Raw genomic sequence first — 25,451 nt, 5'->3', positions numbered from 1 at the left:
GAACAGGTACACTAGAAATTTGGTATTTCAAAGAGCTAGAAAAACTGATTGTACCAGGAGCCCAATAGTAGAAAATTAGTTTGACAAATGCTTTAAATGACTGAGGTCAGTTAACACTCAATCCTACAGCAAAGATCAGATAACTGGAGTGATCATAATTGGTGTAATCTTTCCACCCAAGTCTGATGACCTGAATGAAGCCACCATTAATATGAGAGAGGAGAGAGGGTAGAGAAAGAGGGAAAGGGAAGGGAGAGACAGAAGGTGCAAAGGGGGAAAGGAGGAGGAAGGAGGGAAAGGGAGGCAGAGGCAGAAGCATATGGGCAAGGAAGCATAATTAGTCAAGTTTGGGAATTATGTAAAACAAAATCTTTGGCTGTGGTTACTGGTAAATGGAAATGACTAGAAGCAAATAAATCAGAAGCTTACTAAGTTTTTGAGAAAGTTGCATTGCCAGAGGAACCATGAGCTGGGACCAAAAACTCTTAACACTTCATACTAAGAACAACCTTAGAATCCGGGGTATGAGGACTTCACTATACCTGCCTGGAAGGATTTTACAATTGCCTGGACCAGTGACTGCTGTGACTGTCCCCATCTCCCTTTTCTGAATGGGAGTTTATACCGTATTTCTGTTCCTGTTATATGGGGAGGAGATAACTTCAATCTGGGCTTTGGATTTCATGGGAAATTGCTGTTTTGTTTTTAGTTTCTGTTTATTAACTATGGGGTGACACATCCAGATTTGCTGTCCAGAAATGCATAACACTTAGAGGTCCAGAAATTTGCATCGTGCAGTACCTGTGGGGGGATGAGGGTTCTCTGTGTGGGTGCCCAGAATTGCAGACTGATGATCCACAAAGTTGTTGTTTTGTCTTTTTGGGAGCACAGCTGCCTTTCTGATTGCACTAATGCCACCCCTGTCATTAGGTGTGGCCAGGTGAGTGACATCTGAGCAGCATAATAAAGGCTAAAGAGATATTCACTCCAGGTCCACCCCATAAATGCCTCCTGGGCAGTCCTCCAGTCTCTCTCTCCTCCTGATTGGCCTTGAGAAACGGAGGCTTAGGACTATCTCGGAAGCTATGTCTCAGGTTGATGGTGGTGCCGCTGTCATTCTGGGTACTTAAATACTGCATGAAGTACGGATCCATCACTTAGAAGGGTGCCTAGCATACAGGAGGGTCTCAGGGTACATTTCCTGAACGATTGCTGTGGAGGTTGGAAAAGGTACCTAATGGACTGGTAGGCATTAGTCAGAAAAGGCATGGAGGAGAAGAGTGTTGTAGGTAGAGGAAACAGCATGTACAAAGGCCCAGAGAGGACAAAGAGGGCATCACATGTGAGGACCTGAGGAGAATCAAAGATTGGCTAAGTAATTACCACACTAATACCCAGTCCCAATCTTGCCTCCCTCAAAGTATATGGATTAGCATGTGGCCCAAGGGACCTGAAGCAAGTACAGTAGCCCAGGCTGGGGTGTCTTTGGGGCTGGGGGATTCTGTGCAGGTTCAGGTGCCACTGCTCTGTTGGTCACAGGCTTAGAAATAGGAATGGCAGGTGAATGAGGCAGTTCAAGTGGAGAGGACCCAACAGGCAGTGTGTGAAAACAGGGCATGGCTGGGAGGGCACCAGGAAATGTGGGTTCCAGGCTCCTTTTCTTGTGTGTTTCTCTTTAAAAATTACTTATTTTACTTTTGAAATATTTTCTCACAATCAGAGATTGTTAGCCTGGTTCTTAAGTGCCAGTTTACTTGAATGCATGGGTTTATAGCTTTCACAGATGAGCAGAGGAAATCAGCCCCTTTTATTTAATAATTCTTAAGTCAACATCATACTTACAACTTTCAAACTGCAGTTGGCTATTTCAGTGCAAATAGCTTTAAGAGATGAAATAAAGTTAAATGTAAGGGGGTCAGTTTCCTTCCAGAAGCTTATAAGGAGTCGCACTTTAACACTTCGCAAAACTAATGCTTCTCTTATTTTCCCATCCAGGTCTGGCCAGTAAGTCCTGTAGAAATAATAGTCGTGTGGATAAAAAGAAAGAAAATAAGTTAGTTCGGGGAAAGAGATTTACTAGGCTACAAAGAGCATTTATATTAACCTGATCATTACTTTGTTCTGTAATACAGACAGAACCTGATAGGATACTTGAAAAAAAATGCAGCTCTCCTGGGTTGGGCACCTACAGAGGATGCTTTCCTGGGTCCTGCCCCTGCCTAAAATGAGTTCTCCCACCACCAGGGCCTCCGAAGATGTGGACACACTGACCTCCACCACAGGCTATCCTCACCACACCGGCACCACTCCAGCTGGGCCTCAGCTCACATGGGCGCTGAGAGTCAACTTTCCAACAAAATTCCAGTTCAGAGGCTTGAGCAACCCATCAGTCCCCAAATGCTGCTAGAATCCCTCTTCTTTGGGAACTGCCCCTTAAATGAGCTTCTGCTCTAGTTATGCAAACTCCCCCTACTCTTTCTGACCAAGCACCCAGCTTCTCTGGCCCTTGGACTCCTCCATCAGGCCAACAGTTTCTCCCAGAGGCTCAGCCTCTACCTTAAATTCATAGCCAGCCTTTTGCCTTAACTAAACCTTAATTCTTCCTAAGGCCACAGCTTCTCCAGAAGTCCTACCATGTATTTTCTACCGCAATTTGCCCATTCGGTTTAGGAGGTGGGGTCAGCACCCCCAACATACACAATGTCACTTCCAGAACTGCCACTTATTTCTCTTTTAAAAAGAAAAAACAATAAACATTTCCATTTTAAAGACAAGCCCCATGTCTCTCTGTCTCCCCTTAGCCCTGACATGTGCCAACCTTCTGTTTGTTCACTTGTTCAAATCTTTCCCTAATTCCAAGCCAACTCAGTTTGGACCAATAAAGTATCCAAAACCTTAGCTTGCCAGTTTCATAATCAGTAACGCCTCCAAAGTTCTCCTCTTTATATTGACTGGCCTGTGGTCCTGTAGCATCCTGTACTTTGTGTAATCTCTACTGAGTGCACTCTTCCCCTGCATGGGCCCAGCCCCATGACTGTCTCACTCTCCTGCTCCATCAGCTCTGGGTCCCCTTTTTGGTCCAGCCCAACCTCAGTGATCACCTGAAGGACAGCTGCTCTGCCCCTTTCTCTAGCTCTTGGGTCAGAGCCACACCTCCCTTGGTCTATGTCTATGGCTACCAAAGCCAAGGATGGCTGAACAAAGTAGGCTCAGCTCTGTGAAGCTGGAGCCAACACAAATGCATCTGAGCCCTCACCACTATTCACCAACCTTGTCCTTGTCCTGGGCAGTTTCACCTCCTGGACCTTTCTGTAATTACTCTAAGCTGTACCCCACTTGAGAGAAACTTGTTTCTTCCTCTATCCAAAATATAGAGCTTCTCAGTCATGGTCTTCCTCAACTTTCTACCCCCGAGAACCTCATGCATCCTTCTCCCCTTTCCTCTGGCTCAGAGAATAAGACAACCTGCTCAGGTTTAGACCTGGACCACCCTTCTCCCTAGGCTGTTTCCCTGACCCTCCGCAACTGTGTCTCACTGGTCATTCATTCCTGAAGAGAGTTTCAACTCCCCCCTCTCTCTCTTCCTCTTACTTTGAGGACAAAATGTAAATCTCACTCACTCAAGAGAATCCTCCCTGACTCTGCATCACTCTGTGGCCAGTGAACAATCTCTTTTCTCTTTTGAACTAAACTATCATCTATCTATCTATCATCTATCTATCTATCTATCATCTATCTATCTATCTATCTATCTATCTATCTATCTATCATCATCTATCTATCTATCATCTATCATCTTTGAGTATAGTTGACACACAATGTACGTGAATTTCAGGTGTACAACACAGTGATTCAACATTTGCATATGGTATGCTGTTCTCAGAACAAAGGCAGCTGCCATCTGTCACCATACAACACCATTATATGATCACCAAGTATATTCCCTGCGCCACACCATTCATCCTTATGATTTACTCATTTCATAATGGGAAGCCTGTACCTCTCTCTCCCCTTTACCGATTTTGCCCATCCTCCTGTCCCTCTCTTCTGGCAACCATCAGTTTGCTCTCTGTATTTATGGGTCTGTTTCTACTTTTTTTTTTTTAACATAACTTCTTGACAGTGTAATCTAGAACCTCTGACTTTACTTCATCACTCCCACTCACTCCTCAGCCTACTGCCCCCCGGCCTTCAGCCCACCGTTCTTGTGTAAATCTCCAAATCAGCAGTGATATCTCAACTGCAAAATCTAATGGACATCATTCAATTCTTATTTTACTGGCTCTGTTGATGGTTCTTTTCCTCTTGAAAACTGATTCCATTGGCTTCTACGACCCTGTGTATTTATTGATGGTCTGTCCCTTATCTCTCGAAGTGTTTCTTTATTTGTTGAATAGTCAATGTTCCCTTAAGATTCCATCACCATCCCCTGTCCTCCTCACTATACAGTCCATCTCCTTGGTGGCTTCATCTACACATTTGATTTCAACTGTCCTCTGGAGTCTGAAGAGCTCCAAAATCACATTACCAGGCTAACCCTCTTCAGACTTCATTCTGGATATCTTTGTAAGATCTTTATCAATTTGGACCTTTACAAGAACCCTAAATTCACAAATATGCTTATTTCCTCATACTTTTTATGGCCTCCTCTGCCTTGTATAACGTTCATCATCTAATCACCCAAAGTAAAAACCTGGTGATCATTCTCCTTTTCATGATGTACTTGAAAAATATTATTGGAATGTACATGCTTTATTCTATCTTTTTTTTAAAGATTTTATTTATTTGAGAGACACAGAGGGAGGCAGAGACATAGGCAGAGGGAGAAGCAGGCTCCCTGCAAGGAGCCTGATGTGGGACTCGATCCTGGACGCTGGGATCATGCCTTGAGCCAAAGGCAGACACTTAGCTGCTGAGCCATCCAGGGGTCCCTCTTCTATCCTTCTGATGATACATCATTATCACTGACCTGGGCCACTGTAACAGCTCCAAATTGGTTTTCCGGCCTCTAGTCTTGTCCTTGTCAAGTACATCTTCCATGACCACCAAAGTGATCTGTCTAAAAGCATATCTCCTTTGATTAAAACATAGGGGAGGCTCCCTCGCAGTCAAGTCCTCCTGTTCCTGGTCCCTGTCTCTCCTCCAACCTGATCTCTCATCACCTTATCTTGGGCTTTGTTCCAACACTGAACTCATTACAGATCCTGGCATGTGTAATGCTATTTTTCTTCATCTGAAACTTTGTTCATACTATCCCTTTTACCTGGAAAACTTCCTTTCTTATCCTTTTTCTGAAATGCTATTCAGGTAGCATTTCCTCCAATAAGCCCCTTCTAACCTTGAAACTGCCACAGATGCTCTTTCACTGAGGACCTGTAATATTTTGCACATATATCTATTTTCCATTCACCACACTGTGTAATGATGATCTATTTTGTGTCCATTTGCCCTTCTGGATAGAATTTCTGGGACCATATGCTGCTCATACTTTAATCACTCCTGCACAATGGCCAATAAGTATTTGTTGAATGAAAACATAAATGAAAAATATTAGTAGGACATTGACTAATCAGCCTACTTTTTTCTTATTGAATAAATTTGATGTGTAAAATTGTATAAATTTAATAAGCTGTGCAGCATGGGACTTTGGTACATATTTATATTGTAATATGATTGCCAATGTACTGATATTCATCACATTACATAATTACAGTATATTTATAGTACATTAGCTCTTTCGACCTATTTACTACTCATTACAAGTTTGTAGTCTTAAATACCATTATGCTGATCCCTCACTCCCCAGCCCTTGGTAACCACTATTTTACTGCCTATTTTCTACAGGTTTAACTTTAGTAGGTTTCATATAGAAGTGATATTATACAGTATTTGTCTTTTTCTGTCTGACTCATTTCACTTAGCATAATATACTCAAGACCCATTCATGTTGGTGCAAATGGGAGGATATTCTCCTTTCTCATGGCTGAATGATATTCCATTGTGTATATGTACCACATCTTTTCATTTATTCTTCTGTTGATAGGCATTTATGTTGTTTCCATGTCTTGGCTATTGTGAATAGTGCTGCAATAAACATGGGAGTACATATATCTTGTCAGAAATCTGTTTTTGTTTCCTTTGATTAAATACCCAGAAGTGGAATTGCTGGATCATATAGTAGATTTATATTAATTTTGGGGGAAACTTCCCACAAACTTTTGGGAGGAACCTCCAACTTTTCCACAGTGGTTGGATCAGTTTATCTTTCTACCAACTGTATATAAGGGTTCCCTTTTCACTACATCTTCATCAGCACCTGTTGTCTCTTGGCTTCTTGATGATAGCCATTCTAAGAGGTATGAGGTGATATCATGGTTTTGATTTGCCTTTCCCTGATGATTAGTGATGTTGAACATCTTTTCATGTGTCTCCTGGCCATTTTGATGTCCTCTTTGAAGAAATGTTTAGTTCTTTTTCCAGTTTTAATCACACTCTTTACTTTTTGTTGTTGTTGTTATTGAATTGATTGAATTCCTCACATATTTGGATATTAACCCTTTATCCAATATATGGTGTGAAAAAATTTTTTCCCATTCTATTTTTTTATTTTGTTAATTGTTTCTTTTGCTGTGCAAAGCCTTTTGGATTTGATATAGTCCCAGTTTGTTAATTTTTTTGTTATTATTGTTTGTGCTTTTGGTGTTATGCCAAAAAAATTATTACCAAGACCATTATTGATGAGCTTCTTCCCTACCTCTTCTTTTAGGAGTTTTATGATATCAGGTCTTATCTTTAAGTCTTTAATCTATTTTGAGTTAAATTTTGTGAGTTATGTGATAGGCCCAGCTTTATTTTTCTGCATATTTGTCTCCAGTTTCTCCAGCATCATTTGTTGAAGAGACTGTCTTTTCCCCATTGGGTGTTCCTGTGCTCATGTTGAATATTAGTTGTCTGTATAGGCCAGGGTTTAGTTCTGGGCCTCCTGTTTTGTTCCATTGGTTGACGTTTCTATTTTTGTACTGTTTTTATTACTATGGCTTTGTCATATAGTTTGAAATCAGGAAGTCTGATGCTTTGAACTTTATTCTTTTTCACATGATTGTTTTAGCTGGTTGGAGTCTTTTGTGGTTCCATATAAATTTTAGGATTGTTTCTTTTATTTCTGTGAAGAATGTCTTTGGTATTTTGAGGGGAATTGCACTGACTCTGTAGATCACTTTCAGTAGGACCTCCATTTTAACAATATTAATTCTTCTAGTCCATGACACAGAAAGCCTTTCTATTTGTTTGTGTCTTTTTCAATTTCTTTCAGCAAACTTTGTAGTTATCACTGTATAGATCTTTCACTTCCTTGGTTAAATTTATTTCCAAGTATTTGTTGTGTTTGATGCTATTGTGAGTGAGATGATTTTCTTTCTTTTTCAGAGGCTTCATCGTTAATGCAAAGGAATGCAACAAATTTTGTATCTTGACACATTAGTGAAATTATTGATTAATTCCAACAGTTTTTTGACTGATTCTTTAGAATTTTTTATATATAAGATCATATCATGAGAAAATAATGACAACTTTACTTCTTCCTTCCTGATGTGTATGCCTTTTATTTCTTTGTCTTGCTTGATTGCTCTGGCTCTGGCTTCCAGGATTGTATTGAATAAGAGTGCTAACAGTAGGCATCCTTGCTTTTTTCCTGATCTTGGGGGAAATGCTTTCAATTTCTCTCCAGTGAGTATAATGTTAGCTCTTGGTTTCATATATGTCATTTATCATGCTGAGTTCTGTTTCTTCTGTACCCATGTTAAAGGTTCTTCTTTTTTTTTTTTAATCATGAAAGAGTGTTGTAGTTTGTCAAATAGTTTTTCTGTGTCTTATTGAGATGATCATGTGATTTTTACCTATCATTTTATGGATGCAATGCATTTGCATTTATTGACTTGTATATATTGCAATATCCTTGTATCCCAGGGATAAATCCCACGTGGTCATCGTGTATAATGAGTTCCTGAATTTGGCCTGCTAATATCTTCTTCTTCTTCTTCTTTTTTTTTAAAGATTTTATCTATTCATGGGAGACACACACAGAAAGAGAGGCAGAGACATAGGCAGAGGGAGAAGCATGGGGAAGGATCCTTGGATCCCCGATGTGGGATTTGACCCCAGGACTACAGGATCACACCCTGGGCCGAAGGCAGGCACTAAACCATTGAGCCACCCAGGGATCCCCCTGCTAATATTTGCATCTATCTTCATCAGGGATATTGGTCTATAATTTTCTTTCTTGTGGTCTTATCTGGTTTTGGTAGCAAAGTAATGCTGGTCTCACAGAATGAATTTGAAAGTGTTCCTTCTGCTTGATATTTTGAACAAGTTTGGAGGAGGATTGGTGTTAATTCTTCTATAAACATTTGGTAGCATTCTCTAGTGAAGCCATCTGGTCCTGAGATTTTTTTGTGTTGGGAGTTTTTTTGATTACTGATTCAATTTCTTTACTCATAATTAGTCTGTTCCGATTTTCTAATATTTCCCAACTCAGTCTTGTATGTTTCTAGAAATGTATACATTTCTTTTAGTTTATGTAATAATTTCTTGGCATATAATTGTTCATGGTAGTCTCATAATTCTAGGTTTTTCCTGTAGTATCGTTGTAATGTCTCCTCTTTCATGGCTAATTTATTTATTTTGAGTCTTCTCTTTTTTTTCCCCTTAGTCTAGCTAAAGGTGTCAATATTGTTTATATTTTCGAAGAAACAGCTCTTGGTTTCATTGATCCTTTGTATGGTATTTTTTTGGTTTTTATGTCATTTATTTCTGCTCTGATACTTGTTATTTCCTTCCTTCTGCTAACTTTGGGCTTACTTTGCTTTTCTTCCTCTAGTTCCTTGAGATGCAAAGTTAGGTTATTTAAAATCTTTCTCATTTCTCAGTATATGTGCTTATAGATTTGCTTTTGCTGCATCCCATAATATTTGATATATTGTGTTTTCAAGATATTTTTTTATTTCCCTTTTGATTTCTTTTTTGACCCAATAGAAGTGTGTTAAGTTTCTGCATATTTGTAGATCTTCTTACTTTCCTCATTGATTTCTAGTTTCATACAATTGTAGTCAGAGAAGATAGTTAGTATGATTTCAACTTTCTTAAATTCACTAAGATTTGCTTTGTGGCCTAACGTATGATTTATCCTGGAAAATGTTCCATGTGTATTTGAGAAGAATGTGTATTATGCTGCTGTTGGGTGTATGTCCTGTGTATGTTTGCTAAGCTCATTTGTTCTAAAGCTGAGTTCAACTGCAACATTTTCTTGTTGACTTTCTGTCTGTGCGATTTATCCATTACTGATGGTGAGGTACTAGAGTCCCCTACAATTACTGTATTATTGCCTATTTCTCCCGCATGATCCTTCATTAATTGCTTAATATGTCTTGATGTTTCAGTGTTGGTAGTAAGCATGTATATTTATGATTGCTCTATCTTGGTATACTGGCCTTTTTGTCATTATATAATGACCTTCTTTGTCTCTTGTGTCTTCTTTGTCTCCTGGCTTAAAGTCTATTTTGTCTGATATGGCTGTCTACCTTTGCCTTCCTTTCATTTCTGTTTGCTTGGGATATTCTCTTGCATTCCTTCACTTGGAGCCTACATGTGTCTCTAGAACTAAAGTGAGTCCCCTTGTAAGCAGCATATTTGCTTTTTTATCCAGCCAGCCAGCCATCCTGTGCCTTTTGATTGGTGAGTTCAATCCATTTTCACTGCGGGCAATTACTAATATGTAAGCATTTACTACTGGCTATTTTATCTTTTGGCTTCTGGTTATTTTGTCTTTCCATTGTTTCTTTTTCTGTCTGTTTGTCATTATTTTTGCCAATTGGTGGTTTTTTAGGATGACTTGCTCATTCTTTCCCCTTTTTATGTTTCATGTTCCTGCTCTAGATTCTTACCATGTAGTTACCATGGGATTTACATAAAACACCTAATCGAAAAAACAGTCTTTTTTTCTGCTCATAGCACATTACTTTTATTCACCTGTCACTCATTTACTTCCTCTCCTTTTATATTTTTGATGTCACAAATTACCTCTTTGTATGCTATGATTTCATTACCAAGTCATAGTAGTGATAGTTATTTTAGTGCTCTTTTCCTTTAACATTTAGGATATAGTTAAGAGTTTAATATACTATTCCAAAAAAGAGTCACGGTATTCTATTTTTTTAAAAGATTCTATTTATTTATTCATGAGACAGAGAGAGAGCGAGGCAGAGATACAGGCAGAGGGAGAAGCAGACTCCCTGAGGGGAGCCCAATGCGGGACTCAATTCCAGGTCCTGGGATCATGTCCTGAGATGAAGGCAGATGCTCAACCACTGAGCCGCCCAGGCATCCCAAGTTATGATATTCTAATTCCAACTGCCTGTTTATCACCTTAATCAGAATTTTGTGTGTTTCCATTTTTTGTTTGTTTGTTTCAGCTTGAAGAACTCCTTTCAATATTTCTTGTAAGGCAGGTCTAATGGTGGTGAACTCCCTAGCTTTTGTTTGTCTGGGAAAGCCTTTATTTCTCCTTCGCATCTGAAACATAACTTTGCCTGAGAGTATTCTTGGCTGCCAGCCTACATTTTATTGTTCCTTCACATTTTTACTGATTTCCTTCTGATAGATGTATTTCATGTGACTGAGGAAATAAATAATGAACAACCTCAAACTGAGAACCAAATAAATAAGTAAATTGCTGAAAAAAAAAACAGCACTTGATTGATGAAACAGGAAGAATTGAAATAGGGCCTCTGATTTTTTTTATTGTAGATCTATTTAGCTACATATCATTATTCTGTTCACTTCCTACTTCTTTGAAAAGTAGAAGTTACTTCTAATACTATTGCTAAATGATGGTGTGTATATTTTTTTACATGATACCAACTGTTTCTACTTTGGGAGCATGTGAATTTTTCCTTTCATTTGGATGTTTAGCAGTGTGTACACTAAAAGTTAAGTTTGGACTTTGGAGTCCAAGATGACAGATGAGTAGGAGACCTCAGTTTTGTCTGGTCCCAGGAATGCAAGTAAATATCTATCAAATCATTCTGAACATCTGTGAACTCAACCAGAGCTCCAAGAAAAGAATAGCTGCAACTCTACAAACAGAAAAGCCTACCTCTGCAAGGTAGGAGGTGAGGCGAAGTGAATCCAAGGTGATATATGGGAAGATAGACTGAAGGGGGAGGGGGTGTCTCCATCAGCCAGTGCTGGGAAGTAATAAAGCAACAGAGTGCAAAATCAGAACTTTTAGAAGTCTTCTCCAATGAGGGATATCCCGCCTGAAAGATGCTCAGTTGGCAAAGCAGGGTGGAATCCTATGTGGGACAGTGTGGTCTCAGGATCCTCAGGGTCATAGGAAGACCTGTGCCTAAGGGGTGCCTGAGTGGGCATTGCGGCAGGGAAGCCAGCTGCAATCAGTGAGCCCAGGAGTGGGCTCTCAGCTGGGTGTTGCCATAAACCTCTGACTGGGGCATGGTCTTGTGACTTCTCTCTGAGCAGGGGCCCAGCAAGTGGGAGAACTGCACTGGGATACCCTTTCTTCCCCCGGAAGGAGTGGTGTGGGTATACCCTGCCACAGTCTGCAGGGTTTGGAGACATGAAAGGGGGTTGCATAGAAATGCTTGGTCACAGGCTGGGTGACCACAGAGTGCAGATGAAGACCAGGGAGACAGGAGTGAGTGCTTTACCCTGAGGGTGCATTGAGGAGTGGGGCTCCGAGCTTTCATCTCCAGGACTGAAGATTGGGAGGTAGCCTTTTTCACACTCATCCTCTAAAGCGGTATGGAAAGCCTTCAGGGAACAAAAGCCACCTAGAGCAATCCAGAGTGGGTTACTCAGCCTGGCCCCCTGGCAAAGGCAGTGCAGTTTCACTCAGGGCAAAGACACCTGAGAACCAGCACAGCAGGGCCCTCCCCCAGAGGATCAGAGGGAGCATCCTGCCAAGACCAAGTCTTTAGTCTTGCAATTTTATTTTTTTCCTCTTTTCTTTTTCAAACAATTTCTTTTCAAATCTTTTTTTTTTTTTAATTTTTATTTATTTATGATAGTCACACAGAGAGAGAGAGGCAGAGACACAGGCAGAGGGAGAAGCAGGCTCCATGCACCGGGAGCCCCACGTGGGATTCGATCCGGGGTCTCCAGGATCACGCCCTGGGCAAAAGGCAGGTGCCAAACTGCTGCGCCACCCAGGGATCCCTTTTTCAAACAATTTCTTATGTTATCACCTCTTTTTAAAAAAAATCTTTCAAAATTTTATTATTTACACTTACATTCTATCCTTTCATTGTATTTAATTTTATTTTTGCATAGTATAAGTTTTATTTCTTTACAATTTTGGGATGCAGTTTATTCTAATAGACCAAAATACACCCAGAATCCAGTGTATCACACTGTTCTTTTCACCTGTCTGATCATATTTTCTCTCGCTTTTCTTCTTCTTTTTTTTTCTTTGTTAAAGTCTTTTTAAATTTCCATCTTTACAGATACATTCTATCCTTTCAATGTAGTTAGTTTTATTTTTGTGTATATAAGCTTTTCTTTCTTTATAATTTTGGGATGTAGTTTCTTCTCACAAACAGACTAAAATACACTCAAGTTATAGTGTATTGCTTTGTTCTGTTTCCCTGTCTGTTTATACTCCTTCCTTTTGTTTTTTTGCCTTTTAATTTTCATTTTTACAGTTACATTCTATCCTTTCAATGTATCTAATTTTATTTTTGTACCTTTATAAGTTTTTCTTTCTTTACAATTTTGGGATCTAGTTTTCTAACAAACAGACCAAAATACAGACATGATCCAGTGTATTGCTTTGTTCTGTTCACCTGTATGATTATATTCACTCTCTCTTTTTAGTTTTAATTTTTTTTCAGCTTTGGGTCTCTTCTGATTTGTCTAGTATATATTTCTCTGGGGTTGTTGTTGCCATTTTAGTGTTTTGTTCTTTTGTTCATCTGTTCTTCTCTGGACAGAATGACAAGATGGAAAAACTCACCTCATAAAAGAGAACAAGAGGCAGTACTGACTGCCAGGGACCTAATCAGTATGGATATAAGTAAGATGTTAGAACTAGAGTTCTGAATAATGATTATAAAGATGGGTTTGAAAAAAAGGCATAGAAGACACTAGAGAACCCCTTTCTAGAGAAATAAAAGAGCTGAAATCTAATCAAGATGAAATAAAAGGGATGCCTGGGTGGCTCAACAGTTGAGCATCTGCCTTTGGCCCAGGGTGTGATCCTGGAGTCCCGGGATTGAGTCTCATGTTGGGCTTCCTGCATGTGTCTCCCTCTGCCTGTGTCTCTGCTTCTCTCACTCTGTCTCTGTTTCTCATGAGTAAATAAATAAAATATTTTTTTAAGTCTGTTAAGATGAAATAAAAAAGGCTATTAATGAGATGCAATAAAAAATGGAGGCTCTAACTTTTAGGATAAAGGAGGCAGAAGAGAGAATTAGTGATATAGAAGTCAAAATGATGGATAAAAAAGACACTGAGCAAGAGATAAACTACTACTGGGTCACCAGGGGAGAACTGGAGAGATAAGTGATATCATAAAGCAAAATAATGTTAGAATAATTGGAATCTCAGAAGAAGAGAAAAGAGAGAGGGAGAGGAACAGAAAGTATATTGGAGCAAATTATAGTGGAGAACTTCTCTAATCTGGTGAAAGAAATAAGCATACAGTTCCAGCAGGCACAGAGAGCCTCCTTTAAAAATCAATAAAAAGAGGTCAACGCCTCAATGTGTAATAGTGAAACTTGCAAATCTCAGAGACAAAGAGAAAATCCTGAAAGCAGCTTGGGACAAGAGATCTGTAATCTACAAGGGTAGAAACATCAGACTGGCAGCAGATCCACAGAGGCCTGGCAGGCTAGAAAGGACTGGCAGGATATATTCAGGGTGCTAAATGAGAAAAATGCAGCCAAACACTATCTCGCAAGGACATCATTCAAAATAGAAGGAAAGAAAAAGGACAAACAGAAACTAAAAGTATTTGTGATCACTAAACTATCCCTGTAAGAAATATTAAAGGGATCCTTTAAATGGAGAAAGAGCCCAAAAGTAACACAGACCAGAAAGGAACAGAGACAATGTACAAAAACAGTGACTTTACAGATAATACAACGGTAATAATTCCATATCTTTCAGTAGTTACTCTGAATGTAAATGGGCTAACTGCCCATCAGGTAGGATAAAAAGTAAGACTCATTGATATGCTGTCTATAAGAGACTCCTTTAGACCCAAAGACACTACCAGATTGAAAATGAGAGGGTGGAAGACCATTTATCCTGCTAATGGATATCAAAAGAAAACTGGCGTAGCAATCCTTATATCAGAGAAATTAGATTTTAAACCAAAGACTGTAATAAGAGATGAGGAAAAGCATTATATCATAATTAAGGGGTCTACTGAACAAGAAGGTCTAACCATTGTCAATATTTATGCCCTATGCATGGGAGAAGCCAATTATATAAACCAATTAATAACAAAATTAACAAAACACATTGATAATAATAGGATAATAGTAGGGGACTTTCACACCCCATTCACTGCAATGGAAAAATCATCTAAGCAGAAGATCAACAAAGAAACAAGGGCTTTAAATGACACAGTAGACCAGATGGACTTCACAGATATATTCAGAGCATTACATCCTAAAGCAAAACAACACGCATTCTTCTTGAGTGCACGTGGAATATTCTCCAGAATAGGTCACGTACCAGGTCACAAATCAGGTTCCAATCAATACCAAAAGATTGGGATCATTCTCTGCATATTCTTAGACCACAATGCTTTGAAACTTGAACTCAATCACAAGAGGAAATTTGGAAAGAACTCAAATACATGGAGGCTAAAGAGCATCCAACTAAAGAATGAATGGATCAACCAGGAAATTTAAAAAGAATAAAAAATTCATAGAACCAAATGAAAATAAAATCACAACTGTTCAAAATCTTTGGGATGCAACAAAGGCAGTCATAAGAGGGAAGTATATAGTAATATATGCCTTTATCAAGAAACAAGAAAGGTCTCAAATATACAACCTAATCTTACATCTAAAGGAGCTGGAGAAAAAACAGCAAATAAAGACTAAACCCAACAGGAGAAGAGACTTAATAAAGATTAGAGCAGAAATCAATTAAATAGAAACCAAAAGAATAGATCAATGAAACTAGGTGCTGATTCTTTGAAAGAATTAATAAGATTGATAAACCCCTGGCCAGACTTAATAAAAAGAAAAGAGAAAGGGCATAAATAAATAAAATAATGAATGAAAGAAGAGGGATCACAACAAACACCAAAGAAATACAAACAAGTATAAGAACATATTATGAGCAACTATATGCCAACAAATTAGTCAATCTGGAAGAAATGGATACATTCCTAGTGACATAAAACTACCAAAAAATAACAGGAAGAAATAGAAAATCTGAACAGACCCATAAATATCAAGGGAATTGAAACAGTAATAAAAATATCTCCCAACAAACAAGAGTCCAGGGTCATATGACTTTCCAGGAGAATTCTACCAAACATTTAAAGAAGAACTAATACCTATTCTTTTGAAGCTATTTAAAAAAATTGAAATGGAAAGAAAACTTCCAAACTCATTCTGTGAGGCCAGCATTACCTTGATCTCTAAAACCAAAGACCTGGTGACAGGCACTGAGGTGGGCACTTGACAGGATGAGCACTGAATGTTATTCTATATGTTGGCAAATTGAATACCAATAAAAAATAGATTTATAAAAAAAAATAAACTGAGGCACATATGGCTCAAAAAAAAATAAACAACAAAAAACAAAAAACAAAACAAAACAAAAACCAAAGACCCCACCAAAAAGGACAATTATAGACCAATATCCCTGATGAACATGGATGCAAAAATTCTCACCAAAATACTAGCCAATAGGATCCAATAGTACATTAAAGGGATTATTCACCACAACCAAGTGGGATTTATGCCTGGGTTGCAAGGGTGGTTCCACATCTGCAAATCAATCACTACATTAATAAAATAAAGGACAAGAGCTATATGATCCTCTCAATAGATGCAGATAAAAGCATGTGGGGGCCCCTTGGTGACTCAGTGGTTGAGCGTTTGCTTTTGGCTCAGGTCATGATCCCAGAGTCCTAGGATCGAGTCCTTCATCAGGCTCCCCAAAGAGAGCCTGCTTCTCCCTCTGCCTATGTCTCTGCCTCTCTCTGAGTCTCTCATGAATAAATAAAATCTTAAAAACAGCATTTGACAAAGCATATCATCCTTTCTTGATTAAAACTACAATGTAGGGATAGAGGCAACATACCTCAACATCATAAAAGCTATCTATGAAAAGCTCACGGTGAATATCATTCTCAATGGGGAAAAACTGAGAGCTTTTCCCCTAACAGGAATACGACAGGGATGTCCACTCTCACCACTGTTTTTCAACATAGTACTAGAAGTCCTAGCCTCAGCAATCAGACAACAAAAAGAAATAAAAGGCATCTGAATTGGCAAAGAAGAAGTCAGAATCTCACTCTTTGCAGGCGACATGATACTCTTATGGAAAACCCAAAAGACTCCACCCCAAAGTTGCTAGAATTAATACAGGAATCCAGCAAAGTAGTGGGATATAAAATCAATGAACAGAAATCAGGTGCATTTCTATACACTAACAATGAGACAGAGGAAAGAAAAATTAACAAGTGGATCCCATTTGCAATTACACCAAAAAAACATAAGATACTTAGGAATAAAGCTAAGCAAAGAAGCAAAGGATCTGTACTCAGAAAACTATAGAACACTTATGAAAGAAACTGAGGAAGACACAAAGAAATGGGAAAGCATTCTACGTTCATGGATTGGAACAGCAAAGACTGTTAAATAAAATGTCTATGCTACTTTCAGTAATCTATGCATTCAATGCAATCCTTATCAAAATACCATCATCTTTTTTTCACAGAGCTGAAACAAATAATCCTAAAATTTGTATACAACCAGAAAAGACCCCAGATAGCCAAAGGAATATTGAAAAAGAAAATCAAAGCTGGTGGCATCACAATTCCAGAGATCAATCTCTGTTACAAACCTGTAATCATCAAGACAGTATGGTACTGGCAGAAAAACAGACACACAGATCAATGGAACATTCAGAAATGGATCTTCAACTCTATGGTCAACTAATCTTCAACAAAGCAGGAAGGAATACCCAATGGAAAAAAGACAGACTCTTCCCAACAAATGGTGTTGGGAAAATTGGACAGCCACATGCAGAAGGATGAAACTGGACCCTTCCCTTACATCAGACACTAAAATAGGCAAAAAAATGGATGAAAGACCTAAATGTGAAACAGGAATCCATCAATATCCTAGAGAAGAACATAGGCAGCAACCTTTTTGACCTTGGCCATAGCAACTTCTTAGAAGACATATCAAGATAAGAAGCTTTTGCATGGCAAAGGAAACAGTAGGAAAAAAAAAAAGACAACTGACAGAATGTGAGAATATATTTGCAAATGTCTTATCAGATAAAGGTCTAGTATCCAAAATCTATAAAGAATTTATGAAACTTAACACCCAAATAACAAATAATCCAGTCAAGAAATGGGCAGAAGACATGAACAGACATTTCTCCAAAGAAGATTAACAAATGGTCAATAGATGCATGAAAAAACGGTCCACATCACTCAACATCAAGAAAATACAATCAAAACCACAATGAGATACCACCTCACACCAGTCACAATGGCTAAAATCTAGTTCTGAAATTAATAGTACATTATATGTTAGTTGATTGAATTTAAATAAAAAATATGTTTTTAAAAATAAATAAAAGTCTGTAGCATATTAACACACTGATATTTGATAATGTCTATTTGTTTATTCAAGTGGAATTCACTCCTGAAAACTTTCCTCAGGCCAATATAAAGACAAGCAGCCAGGGTGACTTTTAAATTTTTTTCATAATTTTTTTTCATTCTTGAGAGGGATTTAATTATAAGCTGGACATTTAAACTACTTCTTATATCTCTGATGACTTTTCATTAGAACCCTTGAAAGTAGTGGCAGGTCTGAGATATCATAATTATGATAAAAGAACTGTTTCTGAATAACAGCTGAAATGGTAGATTAATAACACAAATGAAAAATTTCAGGTGAGTTTTCAGTTCTTTACATTCTTTTCCTTTTATCTAATATTTGCATTTCCAAGATATTTTAGATTCTCCATGCTAACTCCTTCTCCCCTGGCCACAATGGATCTTAATTTTGTTCATGGGACTTCATGGAATGAAAGTTTGTCAATTCTAAGAAATCATAATCCCAAATTAACATAAGTCCATAAACCTGACCTTATTCTCATTCTAAATAATGGAAAAATCAGGCAAAACCTATCTATTATGTTTCAAAATTTTCCCAAAGTGAAGTTGACATCTAAAATGAAATATCAGACCAAATACACATTAAACAGGAGAAAAATGAAAAGGAGGGATAGAAAACATGTAAAAATATATGGGTAAAAACCTATGAATATTCAAGGGATGTACCATATTTTAAAGTAAAAGTGTTTTAATAGTTTCTTTTGCAGCTTAAAATGCTTTTTGACTGTCATGATGGGAGATCACTTTCTGGGAGAAACATGCTTTCGCAATCCTACAGCTATTTGCATAAAGAAGCTGCACATTATGCATATGTGAGGTTGGCATCATGAAAAGTATTCAAGCAATAGAGAGCATGCTTAATCATTTTACCTCAGTAAATGGTTATTTTGAAATTGTAATTTTCCAAATTAAAAAGGTCTCAGATTATACTCCCAGAAATGTGCACTTTGAAAACTTTTCCTGGATTACATGAGTTATTCAAAACACAAGCACCCAAATCTCTGCATTCCCAGCAAGAAAGTGAAAGTGAGAAATATCTGAGGCATAGCCAGCGATGCATTCATACATGTAATGATTTGGGGGTACACATTCTGCTCCCAAATTTATTTCAAGTATTTTTGCCCTAAACAGTGATGAATTATTGAAAAATCCCTTCATTTTTAAAACACTTTCTTCCTCATATAGAGGAATGGATTAACCAAGAACATATTCATTCTAAGTTTCCTTCTTCTTTAATTTGAAACAATATGAAAGTTTAGCCTTTAATGGCACCAATACAACGAAATGATGTCTCCCGGAAGGAAAGTCTTACCAGGCCTACTCAGTTCCAGTATGTCCTTCAGGTATGCCTGCCAACTAATAATTTTTAAGAAATATTTTTTTCAAATAATTTTTATTATTTATTATATTTTTCAAATAACCTTAAGTTGACAACAACCCAATCTTCATTCTCAAGTTGTTCCCATGCCTATAAGGTAGAGCACTGAGGAACTTCTGCAGGGTGAGATCCTGAGTCCTCCAAAGGGACTGAAGGAGGAGATGCATCATAGGTCAGGTGCAAATGCACACTGAGGAGGTTATTTGCATGGTGTGTGACCTAACGTGAACTGACAGCATTTCAGTGTCCATGTTGGTTTCCTGTGGTCCCAGTTTGTGCCTGGCCCTGAAGACTGGGTTCTTTTTTTTTTTTTTTGAGACTGGGTTCTAAGATGAAATTATGCAGTCACTGACCTTTTGGTGCTTGTGCTGGAGATAGGCAGGTAGTCCATGACAGCGATGTATACGTACTGCTTGGCATCATCTATCACGCTGTAGATGGCGTCTATGTCAAAGCTTCTGTTCTTAGGGCAAAAGAGTTTAGGAGAATTCTGTGAAGACACAAAAACCAAGCTTTTAGAGGATTAATTTTTGTAAGCTGGAGCTTTCTCTTTTTTGTTGCTGTTTTAACGGATCTTGGCTTTTAAGTAAATTTTTGCAAACCAACTTTGCAATTCTGTATAAGATTAGACAAATATGTATTCGATCCTATCATATTTGAGGCATGTTTAGATCAAGGTGTGGTAGGATAGGTCTCAAGTCTGTCCTTTAGATCTGTTTTGGGAAGGAATTCTTGCTTTCAATACCAACTACACCTCTGATTTTCAGAGGGAGCTCTAACTCTAAACTTAGGGGACTCTGAAGAACACCCTATGTGCAGAGAGCTTCTAATTTTCTCAGGTGTTACCATATGATACATATATACACATATGGAACTAATTCACTCAAAAAGTCATTTCATTAGAAAAGTGATATGGCCATGAAAATGGTCAAGACACAGAATCTAAATTTTGTTTTATTTTTTTTTCTCTCTCTCTCTTTCCCCAAATCAGTCATCAAGTCAGGAAGAAGAGTGAAAGGGTGATCAGTAATTCTAGAGGAAAAACCAAGTAAGTTATTACAATGCCCAAATTCATTAGGAGAGATAGGAAAGGAAGATATTCTCAAAGACTCAAGCAAATAAACAAAGAGGCAAATTGTACTTGAGACGTCTTTCTCATGTTGCTCAAGGTGGTTTCCATCTTATAAAAATAAGATATTCTTGGATGAAGTTGCTGTAGAAAGAGAAAGACATAGTTGGGTTTTCTCATTGTTTTCTCACCACACAGGACGGAAAATAGCATTATCATGGTTGCTGTGTTACCCTGACCAGCAGTGTGCAGTGGTAAGTGCAGGGGCGCATATAATCTGAGGGGTGCTTTTATAAAAAATCTGAATACAAGGTTTCTGGAACTGCCTTCAGTGGCAATATTGAGTCCCTCTTCCAAGGCTCAGAAACTCCCCATACTGTGCTGGTAGGAATCCCTATCCTGGATTAGACAGAGGGAAGGTGAAGTGGTTGTTCTGGATGCCCAATCAAGACAGATGTGGAGCATGGTAGACATGAAAGGAGGCTCTTCAAGGCCAGAGACCCTCTAGGCATTCCTGCTCAGAAAGTATTCTTGGCAGGTGACTATCAGATTGAGTTTTTGATCATTTAAATTATTTTTCTTTTGGAATGAGGATAAGCTTCCAAGTCTTTTAAAAAACTAATGCCAGTAAAAATAGGGGGCAAGATGGCAGAGGAGTAGGGGTCCTCAACTCACCTGGGTCCACCAACTTATCTAGATAACATTGAAATCATCCTGAAAACCTACAACTTTGTCCTGAGATTTAAAGAGAGAAGAGCTGGAATGCTACAGAGAGAAGGGTTTTTGCTACTAGCAAGAATCATCTAGGGTGAAATTTACTTAGGTTGTGGTTGATACTTTTGACTCAGCCTACTCATACAGCCACTCTGCACTGAGCAAAATGACTAGAAGGAAGAACTCACCACAAAAGAATCAGAAACAGTACTCTCTGCCACAGAGTTACAGATTTTGGATTACACTTTGATGTCAGAAAGCCAATTCAGAAGCACAGTTATAAAGCTACTGGTGGCTCTGGAAAAAAAGCATAAAAGATTAAAGGACTTCATGACTGCAGAATTTAGATCTAATCAGGCCAAAATTAAAAATCAATTAAATGAGATGCAATCCAAATTGTAGATCCTAATGATGAGGGTTAATGAGGTGGAAGAAAGAGTGAGTGACATAGAAGACAAGTTGATGGCAAGGAAGGAAGCTGAGGAAAGAGAAAACAATTATAAGACCATGAGGAAAGGTTAAGGGAAATAAATGACAGCCTCAGAAGGAAAAATCTATGTATAATTGAGGTTACAGAGAGCGCTGAGAGGGCCAGCGGGCCAGAAAGCATATTTAAACAACTAATAACTGAGAACTACCCTAATCTGGGGAGGGAAACAGGCATTTAGATCCAGGAGATAGAGAGGCCCCCCCCCAAATCAATAAAAACCATTCAACACCTCGACATTTAATAGCAAAACTTGCAAATTCCAAAGATAAAGAGAAAATCCTTAAAGCAGCGAGAGACAAGAGATTTCTAACTTATATGGGGAGAAATATTAGATTAACAGCACACCTCTCCACAGAGACCTGGCAGGCCAGAAGGGGCAGGCAGGATATATTCAGGGTCCTAAATGAGAAGAACATGCAGCCAAGAATACTTTATCCAGCAAGGCTCTCATTCAGAATAGAAGAGATAAAGAACTTCTAAGATAGGCAGAAACTGAAAGAATATGTGACCACCAAACCAGCTCTGCAGAAAATATTAAGGGGGACTCTGTAAAAGAAAGAGGAAGCCCAAAGAAATAATCCACAAAAAAGGGCCTGAATAGGTATTATGATGACATTAAATTCATATCTTTCATTAGTTAACTCTGAATGTGAATGGGCTAAATAATCTCATTAAAAGATGCAGGGTTTCAGACTGGATAAAAAAGCAAGACCCATCTATTTGCTGTCTACAAGAGACTCAATTTAGACCTAAGGACACCTTCAGCCTGAAAATGAAAGGGTAGAGAACCATTTACCATTTAAATGGTCCTCAAAAGAAAGCTGGGGTAGCAATCCTCATATCAGAAAATTAAAGTTTATCCCAAAGACTGTTGTAAGAGATGAAGAGGGACACTATATCATACTTAAAGGGTCTATGCAACAAGAAGACCTAACAATCATGAATATTTATGTCCCTAATGTGGGAGCTTCCAAGTATATCAATCAATTAATAACCAAAGCAAAGACATACTTAGATAATAATACACTAATAGTAGGAGACTTCAACATGGCACTTTCTGCAAATGACAGATATCAGCACATCACCAAAGAAACAAGGGCTTTAAATGATACAATGGACCAAACATTTCACAGATGTATATACAGAACTTTGCATCCTAATCAACTGAATACACATTCTTCTCAAGTGCACATGGAACTTTCTCCATAATAGACCACATACTGGGTCACAAATCAGGTCTCAACCAATACCAAAAGATTGAGATTGTCTCCTGCATATTTTCAGACCACTTGCTTTGAAACTAGAATTCAATCACAAGAAGAAATTTGGAAGAAACTCAAACACATGGAGGTTAAAGAGCATCCTACTAAAAGATGAATGGGTCACCCAGTAAATTAGAGAAGAATTAATATATTCATGGAAATTAATGAAAATGAAGATACAACCATTCAAAATATTTGGGATACAGCAAAAGCAGTCCTAAGAGGGAAATACATCACAATACAAGCATCCCTCAAAAAATTGGAGGAAACTCAAATACACAAGCTAAGCTTGCATCTAAAGGAACCAGAGAAAGAACAGCAAATAAAACCTACACCAAGCAGAAGAAGAGAGATAATAAATATTTGAGCAGAACTCAATGAAATAGAGACCAGAAGAACTGTAGAACAGATTAACAAAACCAGGAGTTGGTTCTTTGAAAGAATTAATAAGATAGATAAACCCCTAGCCAGCCTTATTAAAAAGAAAAGAAAAAAGACTCAAATTAATAAAATCATGAATTAAAGAGATCACAACCAATACCAAGGAAGTACAAACGATTTTAAAAACGTATTATGAGTGCTATACGCCAATAAATTAGGCAATCTAGAAGAAATGGATGCATTTCTGGAAAACCACAAATTACTAAAACTGGAACAGGAAGAAATAGAAAACCTGAACAGGCCGATAACCACAGAGGACATTGAAGCAGTCATCAAAAACCTCCCAAGACACAAAAGTCCAGGGCCAGATGGCTTCCCAGGGCAATTCTATCAAACATTTAAAGAAGAAACAATACCTATTCTACTAAAACTGTTCCAAAGGATAGAAAGGGATGGAATACATCCAATCTCGTTTTATGAGGCCAGCATCACCTTAATTCCAAAACCAGACAAAGACCCCACCAAAAAGGAGAATTATAGACCAATATTCCTGATGAACACAGATGCAAAAATTCTCAGCAAGATACTAGCCAATAGTATCCAACAGTACATTAAGAAGATTATTCACCATGACCAAGTGGGATTTATTCCCGGGATGCAAGGTTGATTAAACACCCGTAAAACAATCAACGTGATACATCACATCAACAAGAGAAAAAACAATAACCATATGATCCTCTCAATAAATGCAGAGAAAGCATTAGACAAAATACAGCATCCATTCCTGATCAAAACTCTTCAGAGTGTAGGGATAGAGGGAACATTCCTCAGCATCTTAAAAAAGCATCTTAAAAGAAAAAGCTATCTACGAAAAGCCCACAGCAAATACCATTCTCAATGGGGAAACACTGAGAGCCTTTCTCCTAAGATCAGGAACACGACAGGGATGTCCACTCTCACCACTGCTACTCAACATAGTACTAGAAGTCCTAGCCTCAGCAATCAGACAACAAAAAGAAATACAAGGCATTCAAATTGGCAAAGAAGAAGTCAAACTCTCCTTCTTCACAGATGACATGATACTGTATATAAAAACCCAAAAGCCTCCACCCCAAGATTGCTAGAACTCATACAGCAATTCGGCAGTGTGGCAGGATACAAAATCAATGCCCAGAAATCAGTGGCATTTCTATACACTAACAATGAGACTGAAGAAAGAGAAATTAAGGAGTCAATCCCATTTACAATTGCACCGAAAAGCATAAAATACCTAGGAATAAACCTAACCAAAGGGTAAAGGATCTATACCCTACAAACTACAGAGCACTTCTGAAAGAAATTGAGGAAGACACAAAGAGATGAAAATATATTCCATGCTCATGGATTGGAAGAATAAATATTGTGAAAATGTCTATGCTACCCAAGGCAACTTACACATTCAATGTACCAAGGACTTTCTTCAGAGAGTTGGAACAAATAATCTTAAGATTTGTGTGGAATCAGAAAAGACCTTGAATAGCCAGGGGAATATTGAAAAAGAAAACTAGAGCCAGGGGCATCACAATGCCGGATTTCAGGTTGTACTACAAAGCTGTGATCATTAAGACAGTGTGGTACTGGCACAAGAACAGACCCATAGATCAATGGAACAGAATAGAGAACCCAGAAATAGGCCGTCAACTCTATGGTCAACTAATATTCGACAAAGGAGGAAAGAATATCCACTGGAAGAAAGACAGTCTCTTCAATAAATGGTGCTGGGAAAATTGGACAGCCACGTGCAGAAGAATAAAACTAGACCATTCTCTTACACCATACACAAAGATAAACTCAAAATGGATGAAATATTTAAATGTGAGACAAGAATCCATCAAAAACCTAGAGGATAACACAGGCAACACCCTTTGTGAACTTGGCCACAGCAACTTCTTGCATCTCTGAAGGCAAGGGAAACAAAAGCAAAAGTGAACTATTGGGACTTCATCAAGATAAAAAGCTTCTGCACAGCAAAAGAAACAGTCAAGAAAACTAAAAGACAACCTACAGAATGGGAGAAGATATTTGCAAATGACATTTCAGATAAAGGGCTAGTATCCAAGATCTATAAAGAACTTACTAAACTTGAGAGCAAAGAAACAATCCAATCATGAAATGGGCAAAAGACATGAACAGAAATTTCTCCAAAGAAGATATACAAATGGCCAACAAGCACATGAGAAAATGCTCCCCATCACTTGCCATCAGGGAAATAGAAATCAAAACCA

General features: G+C 38.2%; 1 protein-coding gene across 2 annotated transcripts in view; it reads right to left on the bottom strand.

Moving 5' to 3' along the window:
* PLD5 (phospholipase D family member 5) overlaps positions 1–25,451 on the bottom strand; it is a 406,064-nt gene that overhangs the window by 21,704 nt on the left and 358,909 nt on the right. For both annotated transcript variants that reach the window (XM_041726811.1, XM_041726818.1), the window contains 2 exons: positions 19,625–19,761; positions 1,843–2,011 (listed from right to left, as the gene is read on the bottom strand). In XM_041726811.1, coding sequence (XP_041582745.1) covers positions 1,843–2,011; positions 19,625–19,761 — 306 coding nt within the window. The remainder of the gene's footprint in view (positions 1–1,842; positions 2,012–19,624; positions 19,762–25,451) is intronic.

Source organism: Vulpes lagopus, chromosome 1 (genome assembly GCF_018345385.1).
Source record: "Vulpes lagopus strain Blue_001 chromosome 1, ASM1834538v1, whole genome shotgun sequence".
NCBI classification, from domain to species: domain Eukaryota; kingdom Metazoa; phylum Chordata; class Mammalia; order Carnivora; family Canidae; genus Vulpes; species Vulpes lagopus.
Note: the sequence above shows the minus strand (reverse complement) of the source record. Positions and strands in the feature narration are given on the sequence as shown.